Source organism: Pithys albifrons, chromosome 11 (assembly GCF_047495875.1).
Source record: "Pithys albifrons albifrons isolate INPA30051 chromosome 11, PitAlb_v1, whole genome shotgun sequence".
Taxonomy (NCBI): Eukaryota; Metazoa; Chordata; class Aves; order Passeriformes; family Thamnophilidae; genus Pithys; species Pithys albifrons.
The window spans coordinates 25,801,372-25,818,090 of record NC_092468.1 but is presented as its reverse complement, the minus strand read 5'-3'; the positions used below and the strand labels follow the sequence as shown (position 1 = coordinate 25,818,090).

The following is a 16,719-nucleotide window of genomic DNA, read 5'->3' as shown; positions in this document are numbered from 1 at the left end:
AGTAAAGACTCTCCAGTGGTTTTCCTTTAAGGGAGAAAGTTCTTGGATGAATATTTAATATCTGTCAGACAAAAACCCCAGAGGAAACGTGATTTGATAAAATCTAGGTTTAAATTTGGAACAACCTTGATTAAACATGGGTTTTCCTCTACCCCCAGGTCCTTCCAAAGATGACATCCCATATTGTGAATGAAATAGATAATATCCTGGGAAATAAGCCCTACAGCAAGAAGGACTACAGATCCTAATGCAATGCATGAGCTCCCTGGACTGCATGGTTTAGAAGTGCTCTGGACACCAGGACAGCCCCGAATCAGTATCTGGTCATGAGAATCATTCAGCAACTTGCTGCTCAGTGTCTCCTGTCACTGGACCCTTTGAGATGTGTGCTCTTGCTACTACTCTGCAGTGAAATTTCAAAGCACAGTTGATCTCTCTTCTAACCAAGAATAATCTTGTATTTTCTTAACTTTGACCGAATTCATTAATTTTTACTTTACTCTTTGCACCTCATGCTTGTGCTGTGAAAAACAATGTAAAGCAAAAAAAAAAAAAATTATAACCTTCAGGTACTTGGTAATTAAAGAAGGATGTATAGATCTATTTTTTCAATGAAGAAAAGCCAGATACAACTTCAGGTTTTAATAAAACCACGTTTGGGAAATCTCAACTGTAAAGTTTCTTCAGGTTAACAGGTGGAAGGGGCAAGCTCAGACTTTGCTTTTTTATGCTGAAAATAAGCTTTAGGATTTGTTTGTAGTTGAATAAAGGCTGTAAGACAGAGAATTAGTTAGAAATTAGCTAGTTCAGCTCCTAACTGTACAGTTGTTCCAGCTGTGGAGTGCTCCTGGAGCATTCCTGGAGCAGTGTCAGGAAACCCAAACTCGCATGTCAGGTTACTGAACCAACAGCTCTGCAAAGTTCTACTTCTCCATGAACCTTAAACCAAGAAAGCCATGATTAAATACTGGGTTTTGCATCTATAGAAACCTGCCTCTACTTCTGCCTGCTTGTAGACAGAGCTACTGCAAATTTCAATATTCAGGAGCTTTTAAGGACACAGATACTTATAAATATATATATATATATATATAATATAGAGCTGCTGAGCACTACCAGGAAAAATCAGGTATGTACTTTAAAGGCTACATCTGCTTTAGTTTGGAATCAGGGATAAGTAAATGCATAGACACATTTTAAACAGATTTTTGTGAGCATTTACAGGACTTGATAGTAAGAATTTCCTTATGAATTTGCCCAGCTGAAGAGCCACGTTGTGTTTTCCCATGGATTTGCTCTGTACAATGCTCTGATGATTTCAGTCTGTATTTCTCACGTCCCTCCTGGGATGCAGCTCTGTACAGTATTTGTAGGCCCCTTGTACTCTAGTCCCCAACTCCAGGGCTCACCTGGGCAGGTGAGCAGACCCCAGTGCTGAGTTGTCTCCTCCTGTATTCTAAGCTGTGGTCTGTGTAAATGGCTCCTGCTGTATATGAGAACTGCAGTCTGACTGGATCCTGCTTGGACACAATAAAAGCATTTTGTGCATCTACTTTACACCTACAGACCTGTTCCTGGCCCCAAGAGCTGCTGCAGGGGTTTCTGTGGCAAAGGGGGGTGTGGTGTGTTGTTCCAAAGGGGAAATTCCTGCTGTGCCCACTGGCAGTGAGGGCTGGGGACACAGGGCAGGAGCAGGGACAGGGGGCACCTGGGCTGGCTGCACACCTGGAGGAGGCACCTCTGCCCTCACTCAGTGCCATGGCATGGTGGAATGGCCTGAAACTGAAGAAGGGCAGGGTTAGGTGGGATGTTGGGAAGGAATTCCTGGCTGGGAGGGTGGGCAGGCCTTGGCACAGGTGCCCAGAGCAGCTGTGGCTGCCCCAGCCCTGGGAGTGTCCAAGGCCAACCTGGACAAGGAACACTCTGGGCTGGTGGGAGGTGTCCCTGCCCAGGGCAGGGGTGGCACTGGGTGGGCTCTGACATCCCTCTCAATCCAAACTGTTCCATGATTTTGGCCTGAAATGAACACCTGAATGTCCTCCAGACAGGTCACTCCAGGCCCAGGGCAGGTGCCCCAGCTCTCTGGAGGGCACCAGCCAGTCCCAGCCACCATCCTATCCCAGTGTAGCTTCCACTGCCCTGGGAACATCCCTATTATCAGCTTGGAAAATTAACTAATGCTAATTCTTACAAAGGCTCTGACCATTACACAGTTAACAGCTTTATTAATTTAATATAATTATCTTGCCAGTAGCAGACTTAATTCCTTTCCCTCCCTCTGGAGGTACAATTTAATGTTCTCTCTTCCCTCTGCATGTACGTGGGAACCCAACAATGTATTAAAAATAGATTAATTCCCAACTTTTTTAATTGAAAAGGAGATGGCCTTGTCCCTTGCTTGGAGCAAGAGCTTAAACCTCTGAGGGCAATGGGGTGCCAAGCAGCAGCTCAGCTTTAGGTTAAGCCTCACCTTGTAGTGGGGATTGCAAGGGGGGAAAAGCAACCACTACTCAAAAAAAACAACTCAAAAGCAGATAAAAATGCAAATAACAACAAAAAAAAAGACAACCCAAAACTTTTCTGTGAGGGCCCAAGATTAGGCTTTTTGCAGCACACAACCCACCCCACCCACCCACCTGCTTTTGTTTCAGGCTGTCAGTGCTCAATGTTCCCTCTCCAGGAAAGTTCTGACACTCACTAAGCTGCAGGCCTTGGCAACTGTCAATACCAAAAAACCCCTAAAATAAGATGAAAAGCTGCTATAAAAGACTCAGTGAGGTGACAGTAATAGCAGAACAAAGTGCTGCTTTCAAGCAATACATCTGTCACCTGCTGAAACACCTGAGAGGGCAGTGTGAGCCCTGACAGTAAAATGAGTATTGTCTGTTCAAATGTTTGAATTTAAGTACTGGGTACTTTGAGAGGAATAGAGCAAAAATCAGCACACCCAATCCTGCCATTAGGGACCTGCCACCTCAGCCTCCTGGTGGTTCAGACTGGCTATAGAGTTTGGTTAAAAATCTGCTTTATGTGTGCCAAAAACTCAGCCTGTACCACAGAAATGACACCCTTTATAACAAGTGATAAGCCAAGGAAATTGTGCAAGGCAGGCACCAGCAACATGGAATGGCTCCTTCCACTGGGGAATAATCAGGCACCAGGGATACAGAAAAATCCAAATATTTTGAGGGGAAACAAGTTAAATTAGAGAGGGTTAAATGACAGACCAGGAAAGTGATTTCAAGGGCAGGTCTGAAGTGCATCAAACCCACTGGAATTTTCATGGTGTGAGTACAGGAATAGTGCTATTCATACTGAGAAGCAAATGAAAAGTAAATTATGCAGTGAAGAGATTGAAGACCCCCCATGCAATCCCAAAGGATCCTGACAAGTATTAAAAGTCAGTCAGCAGGCACTGGGTAACCAGGAATCTTTTTATGACTGGCTGCATTTGTCAGAAATAGAGCCCTTACCATCTCCTGCTCTTTATTCCTTTTCCTCTGTTTTCCATAAATCTGATTGAAGTAAAGGTTTGCAGAATAACTTTTGCACTAAATCTGATTATAAGCTTTCTCTTTCTTCCCTGTTTAGAATCCTGAGTCTGGAAGGGCAGGATCTGTAACTTCTGCACTAGAATTCCATTAACAGCAGTCGAGTTTGGCATTGAACAGAACAGCTGCTTCAGTGGTAGCAGCAGAAAAAGGGACAGGATTGTCTGCTAAACCCATTACACAAAGCCAGCTAAGGCACTGCTGTTAAGCTGTGCAACTGGCAGGGCTCTTTATTTATTTACAACTTTGGAGATGAATGAAAAAACAGAACATTCAAAAGCGTTTTTCTGTGAGGTTCAGGTTTTGTCCTGACTCCAATTACTCAAAAATGAGGAGTATTTCCAAAGAACACAAGACAAGACCCCCTCTCTTCTGGAAGTGGAAAGAGTTAGCAAGTGAACACATAAAAATACCCATTTTTAAAAAGAATGGAAATACAAGGAATTAAATGGCAAAACCCCCTCCTTTTTATTACAGCTTTTCAAGTTACAATGAGAGATGGTGGATTGTCAGTTTAATGATCAGTTTGAGTTTGGCTCTGAGCCTGCCCACACCTCAGGGGCATTCTGCTCCAGGTGTGTGTGTGCAGCTGGGCAGTGCCCGTGGTGGAGCTGCCCAGGGGGCTGCAGAGCCCTCACAGCCCTGTGGTGCTTCACAGAGCTGAGCTCTGCTCACTGCTCACACCCCCTTTCCTTCCCTTGCTAAGGAAAAAAATTCATTAACTCAGATATTTGATAATACCATGGAAAGATACCAAAAGTAAATACAATTCCATCAATTTGGATTCAAACCCTCCCCCCCCTTACACTCATAATAAAAAAAAAATCCTATTCTGTCCCTTAAATGTTTTTCTGGCATTTGAAGCCTCTCACAGAAGCAAATTGCTGTGGGGTTTCTGTCTACTTAGAGCCTGTGGAGAGCAGAGCAATCAGTCCTGATGAAGCACTTATAGTAAGAATGTAGTTTCTGTAGGAAACAGGTTAAGGACATATAATTTTAAGTAAAGTGTAACTGAAGTAAAGATACTTCTTTGGTACAGAGCATTCAGCAACAGTTTTATGAAAAACAAGGAACTGAAATGGTCTTTCTTTATGGTTTTAGAACTGCAATTCTGCAACCTGAAATACAGTTCACAATATAGGTCTGAACTTACCTTCAAAGTTAAGGCACCCATAAAGCTTAGCCTGTTCTCTTAACATTTATTTTATAAATACAGTTAATTACAGAACATCTTATTAACTGCCCTGATTAGCAATGCTGATTTCCTTAAGGAACAAAACATTTTGCTGGTAAAGTCACTGAAACTAAAGCATCCTGTAAGGTAAGATCTCCTGGCAAATAACACTGACAGAAGGATTGGGCTGGAAAATCAGCTGCCTCCTAATCCCAAAGTTACAATTAACATGGCAAAGCCATGAGATTTTCTGTAGACTGTCCAAGTAACATCCTTAAAACACCTCCTGTCACATTTTTGTGACTGGGAGATTTTTTGTGAACTGTTTTTATGTCACAACGTTCTAAGCTGATGTGCTGCAAACAACCTGCACTTACCAGCAGGGTTATCTCACAGCCCACATGGCCACCACAGCTGGTAATGGCAACTGACAGGAGTGGGACTGGGGGGTTCCAGTGTGCTGACAAAGGATACACAGTGGGGTTGAAGTTCTTCAGCACAAAAAACGAAGCGATGATGACCAGGACCAAAAACAGGGTATTGTTGTAGAAGATGGAAAAAGTTGTTGCTTCATAGTCTGCAACTTCATTTTTCTTCCACAGAATTCTAGGAACAAGTAGAGACAATACTTCAGACATACTTAATTCACTGTGTATCACAGAATTGGAGTGGTCTGGGTTGTGAGGGACCTTAAAGATCACCCAATCCCACCCCCTGCCCTGGGCAGGGACACCTCCCACCAGCCCAGGCTGCTCCAAGGCCTGTCCAGCCTGGCCTGGGACACTCCCAGGGATGGCACATCCACCCTTATCAAGTGTGCAGGACTTCTGTTGTAGCCAGCCTTGAGAAGACAGAAGTTTGGGTTCCAAAGACCTGACAGCTCCCATCCTGCACACTCCAATGGGCCTCCACTCTAACCCCAAGTGCATCTGAGACCTCTCCGTGACAACTGAGCTCAGAAAGGCTCCAGGATGGACCAACAGCTACAGTGCAGCTTCTGCTTCCCAGAACACAAAAAACCAATGGCCAGGCACAGTCCCTCTATCCCATCTAGAGCCTTCAGGAAACTTCAGGCAGCATCACAAGAAGGGAGAGAAGGACAGAGAGATCACCTTTCATCCTTCTCCTTCCGGGACATCTTCCTGTTGTCTGCCTCGGACAGCTTGCGAGTCACCTCCTTGGAAACAGCATCCTCTCTTTTCTGGGCTACCCTGTAAGCAACACCACCCATGTTCAACTTCTAAAATGCAAAATAACCCCAACCCTGGTAAAAAAACCCACAGCCAAACCCTGGGATTACACAAAAGCTGTATCTGCAGTGAAGAATAAAACTTAGCCAAGACACCAAACAGTTGAAAGGACCACCAGAAAAAAAACTAACAAAAAAAAAACCAAACAAAGAAACAAACCAAGCCCTAAAAGTAATTTAATTTATATATCATGTAATTTATAATTTAAACACAATTTGTGGCAACACCCACTGAGCATGAAGATGGCTTTGCTATTTCACTGTCCTCTTATCTGACAGGATTTGACTATTCCACAAAAGACAACAGAAACCAATTAGGAGATACTTCTGTGCAAAATACTTTTTGGAGTAACATTTCAGACATTCTTATTCATTTAAATAAAGACTGGAGATGCTGGTTTTGTTAAATTAATAAATAATGAATTCTACTTCCAACAGCCACCAAACTTACTTGTGTTTGAGGACAAACTTGACGTTCTTATATGCAAAAGCCACCAGGTAGGTACTGATGAGGGTCATCACGCTGTACAGGACTGCAGACTGAACAAGATCCATGTGCCATATTCTCCAATAAAGCCCTTCAAAGAAGAAAAAGTGACATTTTAAGTCGTTTCTCTCCAAGAAAAACATCCCCACAGGGGCCCCACACAGGGTATGAGCTCTGTAATCCAGCAGAGGCTCTGCCAGACCAAATCCCGTTCCTGCAGAATCACTTGGGGGTCTCTGAGCTGCACAGGAAACCCTTCGGGAGGGAGGAACGTGCTTTGCCGAGGCCGCCCGGGGCTCTGTGCGGGCCGTGCCGAGGCCGCGCCGCAGGGACACGTCAGGGCAGGCCGGGCCGGGCCGGGCGGGGAGGCCCCGCTGCCCTCGGGGGCTGCTGATCGCTCTCACAAGGGGATCCTGCTCCCCTCGGGGCCGCTAAACCCCTTCCCAGGGCTTGCCGATCCCCTCGGGGGCTGCTGATCCCTCTGACAAGGGGCTCCTGATCCCCTCGGGGGCTGCTGGTCCCTCTTCCAGGGACTCCCGCTGCCCCCAGGCCCTGCCGATCCCGTCCCGGTGTGTCCCGCTGCCCCCAGGCCCTGCCGATCCCGTCCCGGTGTGTCCCGACCCCGTCCCGGTGTGTCCCGACCCCGTCCCGGGCTGTCCCGATCCCGTCCCGGTGTGTCCCGATCCCGCCCCGGGCTGTCCCGCTGTCCCCGGCCCCGCTCCCCGCTGTCCCCGCGCTCACAGATGGGGATGGCGGACACGATGAAGGCGTTGCCGAAGAAGAGCGCGGAGGACTTGGCCGAGAGGTTGCGGCTGAAATCCTGCAGGAGCAGGTCCTCCTCCGACTGCTGCCGCCCGCCGGGGCCGCCCTTGGGAGCCATGGCGGGACTGGGCACCGTCAGCGCCGGCGGGAGCGGGGCGGGACCGGCAGGGAGGGGAGCGGAGCGGGGCGGAGCGGCGGGAGCGCTTCCGGGGCGCGGGGCCTGCCACGTGCACTGGCACTGCCACATCCACTGCCACTGCCACATCCACTGCCACATCCACTGCCACATCCCCTGCCACTGCCACTGCCACATCCACTGCCACATCCCCTGCCACTGCCACTGCCACATCCACTGCCACATCCACTGCCACTGCCACATCCCCTGCCACATCCACTGCCACATCCACTGCCACATCCCCTGCCACTGCCACATCCCCTGCCACATCCACTGCCACTGCCACATCCACTGGCACAGCCACATCCCCTGCCACATCCACTGCCACATCCACTGCCACTGCCACATCCACTGCCACATCCACTGCCACTGCCACATCCCCTGCCACATCCACTGCCACATCCACTGCCACATGCACTGCCACATCCACTGCCACATCCACTGCCACATCCCCTGCCACATCCACTGCCACATCCACTGCCACATCCCCTGCAACATCCCCTGCCACTGCCACATCCACTGCCACATCCACTGCCACATCCACTGCCACTGCCACATCCACTGCCACAGCCACATCCCCTGCCACATCCACTGCCACATCCACTGCCACTGCCACATCCACTGCCACATCCACTGCCACTGCCACATCCCCTGCCACATCCACTGCCACATCCACTGCCACTGCCACATCCACTGCCACTGCCACTGCCACATCCACTGCCACATCCCCTGCCACATCCCCTGCCACATCCACTGCCACATCCACTGCCACATCCACTGCCACATGCACTGCCACTGCCACATCCCCTGCCACATCCCCTGCCACATCCACTGCCACATCCACTGGCACTGCTACATCCACTGCCACATCCACTTCCACTGCCACTGCCACATCCACTGCCACATCCACTGCCACATCCCCATCCCAACCCCAGCCCCAGCCCCAGTCCTGGGCCCCACCCTGGCCCCATCCCAATCGGAACCCCAGTTCCAATCCCGGCCCCGGCCCTGGCCCCATCACAATCCCAGTACCAATCCCGGCCCCATCCTAACCTCAGTACCAATCCCAACCCCAGTCCTGGCCCCATCACAATCCCAACCCCAATTCTGACCCCAATCCAGCCCCCATCCCACTCTCAACCCAAATTCCTGCCCCATCCCAACCCCTGTCCCAGCCTCATGCCAATCTCCATCCCAACCCCAATTCCATCCCCACCCCAAACCCCAATCCCCATCCCAATCGCAACCTCAGTCCCGGTTACATCCCCACCTCAACCCCAATCTCCACCCCAACCCCAATCCCAGCCCCATCCCTATCCCCAGCCCCATCCCGACCCCAATCCCCATCCCAGTCCCCACTCCAATGCGAACCCCAGTCCCCATCCCAGTCCCCAATCCCCATCCCAGTCCCCAATCCCCATCCCAATCCCCATCCCAGTCCCCACTCCCCCTCCCCACTCCAACGTGAACCCCACTCCCCATCCCAGTCCCCACTCCCCATCCCAGTCCCCACTCCCCATCCCAGTCCCCAATCCCCATCCCAGTCACCAATCCCCATCCCAGTCCCCAGTCCCCATCCCAGTCCCCAATCCCCATCCCAGTCCCCAGTCCCCATCCCAGTCCCCATCCCAGTCCCCCTCCCCAGCTGCCCCCGCGGTGCCCGAGGCAGGTGAATCCCTGTGGGGGTCCCTCCAGGCGGGCACAGTTTGCCTGGGAAGGAGTGGAAGTTCTCCGTGTGTGCCCCGCCTGTGACATTCCCACCCTGCAGCCAGCACAGGACAGCGATCCTGGCTCGCCTTAGGCTTGGGGAGCCGTTCCTGCTCCCACCCCTCCACACAGGGCTCTGCTGTTCCCTTTTCCTGGCCCCTCTGCAGTGTGTGGGAACGACCTGCAGGAATTCCAGGGGTTGCCATCGGTGTCCTGCAGGTGGAGGGGATGCCCGTGGGGTACAGGCACAGCCCCGGTGGCCACTGCAGCACTCCCTGTCCCCTGCACAGCACGTGGATTATTCCTAACGTTTTGCTGTAAACTTCAGTTAGCTAAGCATATATCTTCCTAAAATTCCATTAAAGTCATTTTTTCCCATTTATTTCCTCCTCAGTTACTGGTGTTCTCTGCTTCCCAAACTCAAGAGGTGCACACCATGAGGAAATGCTACCTGGAAATGAGGTTAAATTTCACCTTATTTCTGGCTGAGCCATTCCTCTTCACACGTGTGGGAGACCTCTGTCTACTCTGTTGTTTTAGTTTAGTAATCCATGGAAATTGAGAATGTTTCCTAGTAGTGCAGGCACAGCCCAAAAAGTTCATGACTAAGACTTAATTTGCAATTCTTGAGTGAAATTGTGTATTCTCATTCTGACTAGAAGAAAGATGGTCAGAGTTTTTCTGTGTTTCCTCTTACAACACCTCCCTCTTCCTCTCCAACACTTGCTGAAATTCCATCATTTTCAAAATGTGCAGGTTTTCATGTTCACACCTAAATCTAAATTCAAACAAGCTTTCTCAATGGCATTTGTTCCACAGTCAGAGCACTCAACTGTGTCCAAGAACTGGAGCAGAGCAAAAGCTTCACTATCATTATTACTGAAACCCTCTCTTTGTACAAAATAGAAGGGTGCTAGTCTGAAATCCCTGTGTTTACTGGGATCTACTGGAATTTATCATGCAGGAAGGGATTAGAGTGCTGAGTTTGGGGTCAGCTGATGGGGGATTGTTGAACTACAAAGGAAAACCTCCTTTGGATGAGCATTCATGGCACTTGTGAGCTGAGCAGCTTCTCCCTCTGTGTGATAACTGGGTGGCAGAGAAGCTTTCCAGTTTTCTGGTGTGCTGTGCTTTTGCTGAAACATTCTGTGGTGGCTGAGGTTTAGAATTGGAGCCATAATCTGTATTATTTTCCAGCCAGTTCAGTTCCCAGATGTGGTTCAGAATCCCAGAATGGTTTGGGTTGGAAGAGACCTTGAAGCTCACCTTGTTCCACCCCCTGCCAAGGGCAGGGACACCTTCCACTAGAAAGTAGCCCCCCAAAGAGGGAGGTCCCTGTCACTTGTGAAACCTGGGAATTGCTGGGTTTCTGTGACACTTGCTGTGTGTGAAGGCAGCTCAGTGTGGCATATGTGACCCATTTTTGATGTCTTGAAATGGTCTCATCTGCTCCAGTTTCCTTCTTCAGCATTTTGAAGGTTCTTGTGATATGGACCAAGTGAATGAAATCATATCTAGGAATAGATTCAGGGGCTGGTTTGCTCAGCATTTGTTCCAGGTAGAGCCTGGAGCTGACCACACTTTGGCAAAGCAATATCAGAGGCATTATTTGGGAAATAACCACAGTGCCAAGGCAACCAAACAGTTGTTTCCACGGGGGATGCTCAGTTTGTGTCTCTCAGCAGCAGGTCAGGGGTTCTCCCCCTGCCCTCGCCCTGGGTCTGTGCTGGGATTATTCCAGTGCAGTTCAGCAGGCTGGATCCCTGCTGGTGGGAGGGAATCAGCCAGATGGATCTCTGAGTGTGCAGTGTGTCATCCTGGCACCCACCCACCCCTGCTGCTCATCCCTGGGGCTGTGGGAGGATCTCACGCTGCTTGGTGCCAATTCCCACCCCTGAGTTCTCCAGGGCTTCCCATTCCCGGAGCCTTGAGCTTGGCAAACAGCTGGACTTTAACCACAGGACAATTTCAGCCTACAATGTGTGGTCAGGAGAGCTGACCATCCATGTGCTGAGGGCTCCCAAAATGCTGACATCTAAAGTAAGAAGGATGAACTAAATTGAAGGGTCATGTGAGGAATGTTTGACTGAGGGAGTAAAAGGGAGTATTTCTGACTGTTCATCTCCTGAAGAGCTGGAGATTAATCCAGCCACAGAAAGCAGACTTAGCTTTGAGTTTCCCAGCTCAACCTGGACCTGTGTAGAGAAAATTCTACCAAGTTTTTTTTCCTAATTTAAAAAACTTTAGGGAACATGGAAAAAAAAACCTGAAGAGAATTAGCATAGCAAGGCAGTGTCCTGTGCCCTTCTGGAATGCAGCAACACAGAGTGGTGAATTCTAGAAATAAAACATTTCTAGTGTACTCCCACACAGGGATCTTGGGTAAAGAAATAACGTCCAAATGCAGATGCCCATTGTGGGATGAGAGCAGAGCATCTCCTACCAAGGCACTTGAGGCTGTTTCCAGGAACAGGGGCTGAACAGAGCAGCTCGTGGCTCTTTCCTGCATCATCCTAAGGCTGTGGTTTTCCTTAGGTGTTCTGCACCCTGTGTCCACCCAGCTGCTCCCTGAGCTCAGATCTTCATTCTTCAGCTCCTGTGTCTTAGAAGAAAAATGTGTTGTTGAATTTAGTGTTGATTTCTCCCACTTATTTAATTCTCAACTTACAATGTGAACACTTCTATTTTCCTCCTTGCTGTTTGAATCCTGCACAGCCTGGCAGAAAGGGCAGTGGAATTTTCAGTGCTTCTCCCTTTTATATTGTAAGGATTGACCTTTTCCAGGGATATCGACAGAGATCTTCATTCACACCTCCAACTTCTGCAGGGTCTTTGTAGAATCAGAGTTTTGCTGGGCAGGGAAAGGTTTGTTACAGGGGGCAGCTCTTGGCTGCTTTTCACACGCAAAATAGGTCAGCCTTGCAGATGAATGTAAAGAGCCTTAGTTAGAGATGAGTGTTCCAAATTGAGGAAGACTTCCAGGTATCCTCTTTACATTCCTTGGAATTTTTGGTGGAAGAATGGGCTTCATTTGCATGGAGACAACTGTCTGTTAGATAGAACCAGCTGACGATTCTAGAAAGAATTTAAATTCGAGTTGGCCAATACTGCATTGCAAAGGAACATTCCCATTCTGTTCAAATAGGAGCCAGCCTAGAGGAGAAGGAACAAAGCACTGCCACCCACACAGTACTGCTGACCTGGTGGCAGGACCCACCTGGGAAGTGCTCCAGAATCTCCATTATCCTTTAAAAATCTCAGAAGTTCAGTGGTGTGTTCTGAGTCAGATGAATCAGACAAGGATTGGTAAGTGTTGCCTTGGCCTCAGTTAAATTTCCACAGTTTCCATGATTTAACGTGGATTTCAGAGACTTCCACAAGAGGGTGCAGCAGTTCAACAAAATGCCATCTAAGCCAAACGAGCCTGTCTCCACTGTGGGCATATTGTCACTGATTTTATGTATTAACTCGGATATTTGCAACTTCCAAACTGGGTGGATGCTTTAATTAATCAGTGTGATGTCCCAGAGTGACTCTCCAGTCTGTTCCTGTTCAGTGCACTGTGTTACTTGCCCTCAGTTCATGCCTGATGCCCTGAAATGCTCACTACATGCATTTTAAAAGTAAAATTCAGGGACTTTTTCAAAATATTATTGTTTTAGTTGTGAAGCATCATTGCTTTTCCCCTCAGACTGGTCAACTGCAGAAGGGAAGTCCATCTAGAGAGCTGAGTTCTTGAGAAAATGCTGACTGGAGTGTGACTGATACAATTTTTTCTGTTTCTATTCAGTGATAAATCATTTCCAGAAGATAGTGGGGAACTCTTAGTAATGATTCAGCTTCCCATGGATCCTGTTCCTGTCCTGGTGTGCTGGAAGCATTAAGGTGTTGGGCCAAGGGTCGAGGTCTGTCCCCTGACTGGGACAGTAAAACCCTCTGCAGAAATCATTAACTCCCACCAATTTCCAGGGAAAGGGCCCACTGCTGAGTGCTGTTCCTCATCCAAATCCGTGAATCATAAATCACTTCCTGAGAGAAGATGATCTGATAGTGAAAGAAGCAGAAGTGTGGTGATCCTTCTGTATAATACATGATTTGGTTTTCCTGAGAAATGCTGTTTTCACCAGACTTTGAAGTCTGTTCCACAAGAGAAACAGAATGCTGAGCTTTTCAAACTCTTGACTCCTAGTATAAGATATTAACAAAGGTGAATTTGAGCCAAAGGCAATGCCTGGTTACTGCCAGCTGCAAATGTAAAAGCTGAGTCTGGAATTGATGAATGGGAGCTACAGAGATGAACAGAGCGAATCAATGGAATAAAATTAATGAATAGAAATTCATTAATGAATGTAATAAATAGCAAATTTCATCTGGACACGTTTGGACTGTGAAATTTCTGCCCTCCTCATGCTGAGCACAGACACAGCAGGTGGAGCCCAGTAGGGGTCAGTCCAGCCAAGGCTACCCGAGGACAGGTGTGAGAAAAGCTTTGCTGCCTCCTCCCTCTTCCTCTTCATTGGTGAGATTGGTGACATGATTCCACCTTCACAGAAACACAGCCAGCACTTCGAGATTCTCATGTCCCATCTGCTAACCTTTAATAAATGACCTTTCTTTTCCCTGGGTTCTCACCAATCCTGGCTCACTGGCACAAGGGCAGGGCTTGGTGTGATCCTTGCTGGTGACTGGCATTTGTCATCAAGCATTGGTATGGAAAAGCACAAATCCAAGCATTGGTAGCAGTCCTGAGGAGAAGGATTTGGGGGCTCACCACGCCCTGACCTGGCCATGAGAACTGGCAAACACAAACCCCTCCATGCTGCGGGCTGACCCCCCAGTGTGGGCAGCAGGGCTGGGGGGATTGTGCCCCTCTGCTCCACTTGGGTGAGACCCACCTGCAGAGCTGCCTCCAGCCCTGGGGAGCAACAGCAGAAGGACGTGAAGCTGCTGGAGCAAGTCCAGAGGAGGCCCCAGAGATGCTGCAGGGCTGGAGCCCCTCTGGGCTGGAGCCAGGCTGGGAGAGCTGGGGGGGTCACCTGGAGAAGAAAAGGATGCAGGGACATCTGAGAGCCCCTGCCAGGGTCTGAAGGGGCTCCAGGAGAGCTGGGGAGGGACTGGGGACAAGGCCTGGAGGGACAGGACACAGGGAATGGCTTCCCACTGCCAGAGGGCAGGGATAGTTGAGATATTGGGAAGGAACTCCCGGCTGGGAGGGTGGGCAGGCCCTGGCACAGGTGCCCAGAGAAGCTGCAGCTGCCTCATCCCTGGAAGTGTCCAAGGCCAAGCTGGATGGGAGTTTGTTAGTCATCAGCACAAGGCTGTTTGTTGACTTGTATGAAACACCAGAAAAGGACAATCAGCCTTCCTGTACTGGGATGTGTTTTCAGGAGTGAAGAATGTTCATTGTGCAGAGGCTGAGATAGAAAAGGAGGTTTCCTCATTAGAAAAAAATGTGTTGGAGCCTGAGAACTCGGTTGTTTTAGCACAAACATTTAAGTCAGATGTTTCCCCTCGTTCATCACCAATCAAGTGTGCATACTGATTACCCTGTATTTGCAAGGCAGAGCTGTAAATTGCTGCATTCTTTGGTGCCGTTTACCATCTGAAAGAAATAATTAAAGCTTTCATTCTCTTGCTTAAGATTTAAACATGTATTTATAAATGAGATCATACTTTCGTGGCGGTCAAGTTTCTTTCTATATTTGTGTGGGGGAGCCTCAGCAATGGGTGTATGAGGGTCTGGTGTGCTGTGATGTGTTTCCTTTAATTATACATTTGTTTTGAGAGGAGGTTGTTCCAGCCTCCATCCTTGCCCAGCTCCATCCTCCCACTCCCTCTGCAGCAGGAGCTGTGCCCACCCCAGTGTGTCGTTCAGCCATATGTGCCTCTTATTTATATCTCATGCGTGAAATGAGCTATTCCAAACCGGTAGTTTCTGTTCTGTGATGGCAGATCAATGTGAGTGTGTGTGTGCAGCTCCCTGTCCCTGGGAGGATATGACACATCGCACTCGCCCTGCTCCACACGCTCCTCTTTGCTCCAGTCAGACACACTCTGGGCTGTGTCTGGGGCTTCAGACACTCAAGAGTTCAATTAATTTACAGATGCTAATTTGTTTTCAGCTCCTGCAGGTACAGATGCCACATTTACTGAGCCTCTGTTCTGTCATTCTCTCTCCAGCTGCATCCAAGAGGGACAGGGCCTGGAGTGACAGGTCAAGGGGAATGGCTTCAACTGCCAGAGGGCAGGGATAGGTGGGATATTGGGAAGGAATTCCTGGCTAAGAGGGTGGGCAGGCCCTGGCACAGGTGCCCAGAGAAGCTGTGGCTGCCCCTGGATCCCTGGGAGTGTCCAAGGCCAGGTTGGACAGGGCTTGGAGCACCCTGGGACAGTGGGAGGTGTCCCTGCCCAGGGCAGGGGTGGAATGAGATGAGCTTTAAGGTCCCTTCCAACACAAACGAGTCTGGGATTCTGTGAAGCTCCATTTTTGTAATTTGTTGGTAGAAGTGCCAGATTTCTGCCTGCATTAGTAATGCAGCTGTGCAGCATTTTCCAAGTGCACCGTGCAGCTTGTGCCACCTTCAAATGAGTTTCTTTCCAGCTGCCTGTGTGTTCCATAAAGTCACTGAGCACAAGGAATGAAAGACTGGCTTTATACCTAAAACAAGAACATGAGTCATGGAACCCCAGAATGGTTTGGGTTGGAAGGGACCTTAAAGTTCATTTTGTTTCACGCCGTGCCCTGGGCAGGGACACCTCCCACCAGCCCAGGTTGCTACAAGTGCTGTTCAACCTGGCCTTGGACACTTCCAGGAATTAATCTCTTCTGAAGTGATTTCAGCAGTTTCTGGCTTCCACCGGTGAGAAAGGCTGTTTGCCTGTTAAGTGGCATTCCAAAATCTGTGCTGAGGATGGTGCTCCAACAAGAGTGGAGATCAGTCTTGGACTGTTTGAAAAACATGTTAAACCCACGGTGTCCCTGCCCATGGCTGATGGCTGGAACTGGATGGTCTTTACAGTCCCTCCCAACCCAAACTAGCCTGTGATTGTAGTAGGCAACATCACTACTGGGACACTGGGACATCCCTGGGACACTTCCAGGGATGGGGCAGCCACAGCTTCTCTGCGCAAATAATTTAACAGATGTTCCATCACCATAATTTTTTACCTTCTGAAGCTATTTCCTCCTTTATAAGTTGCTTTATCCGGCCAGCCCAGCGGCGCAGAGGCGCTCGGTGGAGGCTGTGCCCGTGTGCCGCGTGCTCTGAGCTGTGCCGGCACAGGCGGTGAGTGATTCAGCAGCGAGGCATGTCAGGGCTGCCCGGAGCGGCCGCGCCGCCTGCGCTCACACACGCACAGCCCCGCCGGGACAGCGCGGCCCTGGCCCCGGGACAAGGGAGCGCAGCTATGCTCCGAACCAGCTCCACCTAGAAAGTACTGGCTAAATAAATACTAACTGCCTGTAGCGTGTTAGCACAGCGTGGTTTGGGTTGGAAGGGAATTTAAAGCTCGTCTCATTCCACGCCTTGCCCTGGGCAGGGACACCTTCCACCAGCCCAGGTCGCTCCAAGTCCCATCCACCCTGGCCTTGGCCACTTCCAGGGATGGGGCAGC

At 49.3% G+C, this 16,719-nt stretch overlaps 2 protein-coding genes across 3 annotated transcripts in view; one reads left to right on the top strand and one right to left on the bottom strand.

Annotated features, from left to right (window-relative positions):
* Positions 1-1,544, top strand: part of KCNAB1 (potassium voltage-gated channel subfamily A regulatory beta subunit 1) — a 61,561-nt gene extending 60,017 nt beyond the window's left edge. For both annotated transcript variants that reach the window (XM_071566709.1, XM_071566710.1), the window contains exon 14: positions 159-1,544. In XM_071566709.1, coding sequence (XP_071422810.1) covers positions 159-248 — 90 coding nt within the window. In that variant the 3' untranslated portion in view covers positions 249-1,544. The remainder of the gene's footprint in view (positions 1-158) is intronic.
* Positions 1,545-3,995: 2,451 nt separating this feature from the next.
* SSR3 (signal sequence receptor subunit 3) lies at positions 3,996-7,402 on the bottom strand. The gene is made up of 5 exons (XM_071566728.1): positions 7,203-7,402; positions 6,426-6,552; positions 5,838-5,936; positions 5,200-5,331; positions 3,996-4,517 (listed from the first exon to the last, which is right to left on the bottom strand). Exons 1-5 carry the CDS (start codon positions 7,339-7,341, stop codon positions 4,451-4,453), a joined length of 564 nt encoding a protein of 187 aa, XP_071422829.1. The 5' UTR covers positions 7,342-7,402; the 3' UTR covers positions 3,996-4,450.
* Between the last annotated feature and the right edge of the window lie 9,317 nt (positions 7,403-16,719).

Bases quoted from the DNA above. Each gene is read 5' to 3' on its own strand.
- SSR3 (XM_071566728.1), bottom strand. From the start codon at position 7,341: ATGGCTCCCAAGGGCGGCCCCGGCGGGCGGCAGCAGTCGGAGGAGGAC. The intron at 6,553-7,202 runs GTGAGCGCGGGG...TCTTCTTTGAAG, and splicing joins CGTGTCCGCCATCCCCATCT to GGCTTTATTGGAGAATATGG. The intron at 5,937-6,425 runs GTAAGTTTGGTG...TGTTGCTTACAG, and splicing joins AAGTTTGTCCTCAAACACAA to GGTAGCCCAGAAAAGAGAGG.